General features: G+C 44.4%; 1 protein-coding gene across 3 annotated transcripts in view; it reads right to left on the bottom strand.

Annotated features, from left to right (window-relative positions):
* Positions 1-6779, bottom strand: part of GPM6A (glycoprotein M6A) — a 405720-nt gene extending 398941 nt beyond the window's left edge. For 2 of the 3 annotated variants that reach the window (XM_014519277.2, XM_025202425.1), the window contains exon 1: positions 6579-6779. In XM_014519277.2, the coding sequence (XP_014374763.1) occupies positions 6579-6582 (4 nt within the window). In that variant the 5' untranslated portion in view covers positions 6583-6779. The remainder of the gene's footprint in view (positions 1-6578) is intronic. The other variant, XM_006022219.3, reaches the window with a different exon arrangement.
* Positions 6780-7837: the final 1058 nt, after the last annotated feature.

The following is a 7837-nucleotide window of genomic DNA, read 5'->3' as shown; positions in this document are numbered from 1 at the left end:
CAATGACGTCAGCCAGTGCCTTCAGTACCCTCAGGTGGAGCTCATCCGGGCCTGCCGACTTAAACGCATCCAGTTCCTCTGCACCATCTCAGGGTCTACGCTTGGTAGTCTGGCACCCTGCTGCTGCCTCTCTACAATCCCAGTGAGAGACTTGTCTTGCCCCTCGCTTAGGAACACTGAAGCAAAGAACTCATTGAGGAGCTCAGTCTTGTCCCCCCTGTCTGTCACCAATTGCTTATGCCCATTTAGCAGAGATCCTATTCTACCCTGGGCCTTTCTTTTACTCCCTATATATCTAAAAAACAATTTTTTGTTATCCTTAACTTGGGATGCCATCCTCAGCTCCATGGTAGCTTTGGCCTGTCTAACTGCCTCCCTACAAGTGCGAGCAGAGGAGGTACACTCCTCTTTAGTAATCTCTCCCTGTTTCCACTTTTTATATGCCCCCCTGATTTGCCTGTAGGCTGCTCTGGATTTCTCTGGTCAGCCAAGGAAACCTCTTGACCCCTTTCCCCCTTTTTCCCCGTATCAGGATCGTCTCCCTCTGTGCCCAAAGGATCATTCCCTTAAGACACAGCCACCCTTCCTGGGCTCCCATCTCTTCAAAACTCTTACTCTGCAGTGCATCCTAGAATTTAATGTCAGACTGCCACAAAGTTAAAACCACAAATTAAAGGCATAAGATAATCAACGAAATAATACTCAAAATATATCAGCCTCACCTCAGATCTTTAAGGTCTTTGGCTCTAGCAAGTTGTAGAAAGAAACAAATTTCAAGTACCTTATTATAGGAGATAGCTTTGATACTGAACATGACACATTTGATCACAGAAACAGGCAGAAAGAAAGTCACTCAATTGCTTCTATGGATATAAAATAAGAGACTTGGTCTCTCAAACAAGTGGATTCCAGATAATTCAGGGCTTTAAAGACTACAACAAGTACTTCAGCTTTATTCCCTGTCTTCTACATATCAAGGTAACCAGCTAGGGCGTTTATGGGGAGAGATGGTCAGGAATCAAAAAAAAAAAAAAGGCAAATATTGAACAAATGCAGCATTATGACCACGCTTATAGCCTACAGGTTTCACTAGGTCATTTTTGGATGAACAATAGAGTAACTCTGATCACTCTGTACGAGCGAACTGAAAACAGTTTCAAATGAAGCCCTGAAAAACCTCTGACACAGCCACAAAGAAAATAGTAATTATTCTTCACACCCCTCTTTTCCTATGCCACACTCAAAAGTGAAGTGCTTTCTAGATAAATGTCTATAGCTACAAAAGTAAGGATTCCTATACAATCTGCAGTAAATATACAGAAATCAAGAGACACACCACATACTTTTCTAAGTATATGGTCTGGCGTAAAAAGCTCTAAATCACTAGAACTGAATGCCATCAGCTGGACAGCAGGGATGCTATTCAATTACCGACTCTCAATAGTATGATAACTTCTATTTATCATATACTCTGCAAAATTCTGTACTCCAGTTCAGCAGTGCTTTAGACTTTACAGCATGAAGTCTTTTAATTATAAAAAATGTAGTCCAATTAAATCTAAAAATTATCATCAGCTACTTGCATTGGAATAATAGCCAGAAAGTTCAGGAGTTGGACCTCATTTCCCAAACCATTGTACAAAGGTGGTCTAAAAAAACGCCTCCGTACAGCATTAAGCAAAGCTGTAAACTCTAATGTCAAGACACCAAAAGAACACAAATCTGGAGGTGTGAATAGGGGAATGACGTAATAGGGAAGCAAGCAGATCTTACACAGAAAGCAATGTTTCCAGCTTAAAATCTTCTGAACATTTACCATCAAAAAATTAGTGACTTAAAAAAGAGTGTTTCTTGTAATCTTGATAATGATCGTATTCTGGCTTAATACGTGTCTTGCTTACAAAGAATTAATTTATTCAGCTAGCAAGAGAGTTGTATTAATAACAATATGCATCCTCTAGTTTAGAATTAGTTCTAGGTAACAACTACAGATGTTTCCTGAACTTACAGTCTTTCCATGCACACGTTTCCATTAAAGTTAATAAGACACATCTTTACATCAAGAACTTCAGGAGCTCTTGTTTATGTCTGTTAACTGTGGTGTTTAAAAAATGGTCATTACAAAAAGCTTGCTAAGCTGTAAACTATTACAGCAGATCTTTAAACCCAAGTGGATGCTCACACTTTTAGATTACTCCATCGCCACCCCTCCTTCTTCATTTCTACTCATGAAGTTTAAATGTGAATAAACATATCCTTAAGCACCTTGTATTCATGCACTTTTACATTTTTGTTCTTGACATTTTGTCAGGATAGTATGTTTCAAAATCATGTGTAAGTTATGGTCATTAAAGGTTTGTATCTTGGTCGACACCCCTGTTACTCCACAAAATTCATTTAATTGTAGCAGAATATTCAAAGAAACTGCATTTGTAGACACCACCCTTTTGCCTATGGGCTAATACTAGGGCAGAAGGGGGTTTCATCATGGTTATCTTATTCTGTTTCAGCAGGAAACATGGAATTATGGGAAAAAGTGGAGCGTGGTCATCCCTGTGACCCTATCTTCCCTTCATAGCACCTCGGGTAGCTAACAACAGCTAGAGACAAGTCCGGACTGCGGAAGGCTGAGACTGTTCCCATCTCTACCATCATTCAGTCGAAAATGGCTGATTTGAGTCAGTACCGCATTCATAAAATTTCAGGCCTTTCATATCCTAAAAAGAGATGGTGATCCCCTTCTAACTGACAACTGTAGTCACTTGTCTCAGCTGAACCCTGGTATCTTCTCTGCAGCAAATCAGAGAACTAAGAGCAGATACTTTTAAACTAAATGATGTATTGGGGGCTGCATTTAAAGCAACAAAGATGAACAATCAACAGAAAAAATTAGTGCCATATCTGCAATTTGTCTTGGCTAATAGTACGAGTTCCTTTTTAGTTTATCAAACTGTTCATTCATACATATATCTTAGGATCCAAGCTGCAGAGAATAAACCTACCAAAATCATGGTGTTTAACTGTTATACTAGTATTGTTAAAAAGATGTATTTGCACACCTCTTCTAGTCTCTTATTCGTTTTGAATGTTTAGAAAACAGGAAAGACTTCAATTATACATAAACTTAAGTTCATGTTCAAAATTTAAATCAGCATCCTGGTAGGAAACGTTTCCTATAAAAGAAGTGTCTTCTGAGTCCTCCATTAATGAAAACTGTATTCAAGTAGTTTGTTCACTCTTATTTTCTTTACAAAGGTAAATGGCTTCCCTGATTTTGATGGTTTAAACATTTACTCAGGCCCAGTCCTGTAAGCACTTTCATACTTTACAGTAGTTTCACCGATTTCAGTGGAATTACTCACATGAGTAAAAATAAGCACAAATCCTTGCAGAATCCGAAACAAAAATGATGTGTTGCTATTAAATAAGATCTTTACACGACTCCTACTGAAGTAAAAAAAACATCTCCCAGTAACCCAGTGGTATGTAGCTGGTACCTCAATAATCTAGGTCAGCAAAGCGGTATGGTGCCAATACACAGGCCAGATCCAGCATGGGGTCACTATTCCCCTGCTGCTAAATTTCCAAACCAATGGGGAACAGACAACATAGCCTCACAGCTTTCACTCAGTTCTGACTGCAGAAAAATAATAAAATAATTCTTTAGCTACAAAGAATTCCGAAGAACCACAGCATGTCAGATTTTTTTTTTTTTTGTTAAACACCATGAATTCCTATTTGAAATCTATGGGTTTATCTTGAGAATCACATGTAGGTTTTTGCACACCTAGTAAACTAATATTGTGAGGCATCTGCAGCACCATTAAAAGGATCTCATGGCACCCTGGTAGAGAATCACTAGTCTAATGGTTAGATAAGGGTTTGATAATAAAGATTAATTCTACTGCGCATTTCTGTAGAGGCAGTGCTCCAGAACGTCACTTTCAGCTATATAAAGCTGTGTCAGGAAGCAGTTACTTTTAAAATTTGGCATATACCAGTTCTAGGACATGCATGGACACAGCTATAATTTCTCATCTTTAAAAAAAAAAATGCATAGAATGGAAGTAATTTGTTGCACAGTGATTAAGTTCATATCAAACAAGCACTGAACAAGTTTTGCCTTTTTACATCTAATTTGATTAAATATCTAAAGACCCATATGACAGGCCAAGATCAGTGCTATAGTAATGCAGATAAATCATTCTCTAGTTGTATGCATTTATGTCTGAGGACAGCAAGTTACCCAAACTGGATCTTGAAAAGTGTGGCTGAAAATAACCAAATACATACTTTAAGATAGGTGAGCATGACATCATTATCAATCACCAAAATTATGCCCCAGGAATAAATCTAGCAATATGTCATTAGCATTTTCTGGTTTTAATTCAATCCCTAGGGAAGCAAACAAACCTCACTGTGCCTTCAGATCTGATCACCTTTCCGCATAGTGAAATTCTGCCTCCATTGAGAAAATGCTCACATTGAATTCAATGGGGCCCAGGTTTCTACCCTTTGATCTTTGAATTCATAACAAAGAGGACTGGTCAGTTGGTTTGTACAAACAATCATTCTTTACAGCATGTAGGTGCCACAACTTTTTCCAGTTTGCAAAGACCAGGACTACAGTATCAGAATCTGGTCCACTGCCAGTTATGCTGATTTGTTCTCCACAGGCGAGTCAGACATCAAGATGTTAGACAGGCACAAAACTAAGGGATCAAGATAAGAGAGACAAGTGCGACATCATATTTCATGCAAGTTTGTTTGTTTGCTGGAGTACTGCAGTTTCACAGCCTTGGTGCTGGGGATGGATTGAAAGAGTGAATAAAAGAGTCCCATCATGGCTGTTGCAATTGCTTTATAACTCTCCACTAGGCATAAGTCTCTCACACATCTGCCTCCCTTTATGCAGGCTGGTCTACCCATGCAGTTTTGCTAGCAACAGCGTTCTGGCAGCAGAAACAGCCTAGTGTACCTAAGGAATCTCTCAACCTTCTTTTTATCCTCCAGCAGCACTTGTCATATCCTGACATTGTGCTAAATCCCAGGATAAGATTTAGAAGCTACCAGCTGCTACGCTGTAGTCAGCCAGGGGGGAGGGGTAAAAAAAAAAAAATGAACAGGTACAAGAATGCAGAGCAGGAGAAGATATAACAGGTAGTAGATGTCTAGGTGCAGGGAGAACACCAGGGATGGATGGTAGAAGGAATCAAAACTTGTGGCAGAAGGGTCTCTTTTATTAGACCAACTAGATATTTGCACATACAAAATAGTCTTTATTTGCAAGCTTTCAGGCACAGGCAGCCTTCATCAGGCATAGGAGATTGCAAAGATTGTAAAAGTTCTCCTAGGTAGAAATTAAAATTCATATTTCACAGGAAAGCTGAAGCTGTGGTTAAGGGGTAGATGGAGAGGTTCAAGTAAAATAAACCCGGTGGCAGGGTAAATGAGAGGATAGGCAGTGCTCAGGCAGGCAACTGTCCCAAAGACTTCCAAGTAAAGGGTAGAAGTGTTGCCCCTCACTTCCGCCTGAAATTCCAACATCTAAATGTGGAACAAATAAAGATTAGTTCAGAAATAAGATCCTAGTCTTAGTGCACCCCAGCACAAATTTAGTGATGGCAGCAGCAATCCCTCACAGTTAAGGATGATCAGGTCAAGTAAAGGGTTGTAGATGCCACACTACACAGCTATGCAAACCCTGGATCCACCCTATTTTTGGCTCCCACCCCGCAAAGCCCATCACGGAGGAGAAAAGCAGCTTTCCTTGCGTTTCTCCAGCACTTGCAGCATTGACATTGCTCAAAAGCAGCCTCTCTCAAGCCGGTGGTGGGGGTGTGAGAATATATGGAAAGGGTCGCAAACAAACTTTAGGAATGGAGCAAACTTTCAACATAGATTCTCCTTGAAAGGAGAAAAACCAAGGCAAGCGTGGCTTTTCCCTTACAGGCCAGCTGACCCAGCCTGCAAACGGCTGCTTGGGCCCCACACGCTGGTGCTGAGGCCTGGGGTTGGGGGGGGCAGCGGGTCGGGACTGGCCATCGATGGTTAAAAATGGGTCCTGCTACAAAAATGTTGAGAAGCACTGGTCTAAAGGGTTGTGCCCTTCCCTCCAGTTTGGCAGTGCTCCCAATATGCTGGGAGCCAGATTGAGGCTCCAAGAGAGGCTGCGACGCATAGTAAAGCCAGACGGCAGAAGTGGAGGGGAGGCGGCAAACCTGGGTCAGCCCCAGGACAGCTTTCGCAGCTTCCTCTCTTATCAAAGCATGGCTGTGGCGGGGAAGCCGAGACGACTGCCCTGCCCTGCCCTGCCAGGAGCCCAGCGCCACCCTTCAGCTTTTCCACGGGGGCCAAGATTCTGCATTTGGAGCCCCCCCCCGGGAAGGGCTTAGGGGCTGGGGCTTTGCCTCGCCCATACACGGGCTGCTTTGGTAGCGGCTCGAGGTGGTTTGTGCCCCCTGCCCCGGAGCAACTCGGGAGCCTGCCTTCTCCCCCTCGCGGGAGGCCCCGCCGCAAAGTTTCCAAACAAGCCCAAACTCCGCGCGGAGTCCCCGGGGGGGCTCCGGGCCACTCACCCATTGCGCCTCCGTGCCCGGCTGCGGCGCGGGGCTGCTCCGCTTGGCGGCTCCTCCCGGGCGTCACAAGCGAGGGCGGGCACAGGGAGTCCTCCCGCCCCCGCTCCACCTGCCCCGGCCTCCGGCAGGGCTGGCCCCCGAGGCCACGGTGCCGCTTGCCCTCGCGGTCCCCTCTGCAGAGCCAACGAGCTCCGCGCCTTGGCACCAGCCCCTCCCGGAACAGCCCTGCCCGCCTGCCGCCGCCTCCTGGACACGCACCGACTCCTCGCCCCGGTCCCCTTGCCTCAGGGGGAAGCGAGGCACAAAATGGGGTGGGAGTATGGAAAAGGCTCCTAAGCCCCTGCTTGCTGTGCTCCCCCCGAGCCAGACAAGAGGGGAAATACGAAGAAGGCAAGTCTTGCCTTGCTCTCCTCTGCCTAGGGCTTGTTCCAAAAACTGGGGGCTTCATCCTGCTCCCTCTTGAGTGAAGTGGAATAGTTAAGGTCCCGCAGGGAACAGCAACAACTATGAGTAAGGGCCCTTCTCCCAAGTCTAACCCTTATCACTGCATTAAAGTACAAGTTTCCTTATTTGTGTCAGGGGTGTTGGTTGGAGCCCTGTTAGTCTAAGGCAGCGGTTCCCAATCCGCCATACGGTTACCACCCTTGGCGACGCATAGTGGGTGAATGTGCACACCACCCTGAAATCGGCCGTGCACACCCTGGAAGCGCCAGTCGCGAAACCAGAAGTGCCGGTGGAAACACATTTCTGGTTTCGCTGCTGCTGTTTCCAGGCTTGGCAATTGGCCACTGGGGGAACCCCCCCCTCACAATCTGGTGCCCGCCAGACTTGGGAGGCACCAGTCGCCCATGGGTACCTCCAGTGGTACGCAGACAACCCATCAGTGGTACGCATTAACAAATTTATTATGTTTACTTTATATGACAAAAATTTGCTGGTGGTACTTAAGGTTGTATTGTTTTAAATGGGTGGTGGCAATCGGTCACAGTTTGGGAACCACTGGTCTAAGGACATAGGCAGACAAGATTCTCTTGGTAAACGTGATATTTTGTTAGACCAATTAAATAGTTGGAAAAATTGTTCTAACAACAGAGATCACATTTACCCAAAGAACCTTGTCTGCTCATTTGAGTCACGTGCTTTCTGGTCTTTTTCATGCAAAGTATCCTTGAGGCATAGAAGGCAGGTAGATTCTCCAAGAGCTTCCACCTTGTTTCAGAAAGGCTTGGTGTCCTGTCATCCCCATCCCCCCCCCCCCC

Source organism: Alligator sinensis, unplaced genomic scaffold (assembly GCF_000455745.1).
Source record: "Alligator sinensis unplaced genomic scaffold, ASM45574v1 scaffold211_1, whole genome shotgun sequence".
In the NCBI taxonomy this organism is placed as follows: domain Eukaryota; kingdom Metazoa; phylum Chordata; order Crocodylia; family Alligatoridae; genus Alligator; species Alligator sinensis.
The sequence above is the reverse complement of the archived record's forward strand: the minus strand, read 5'-3'. Positions and strand labels throughout refer to the sequence as shown.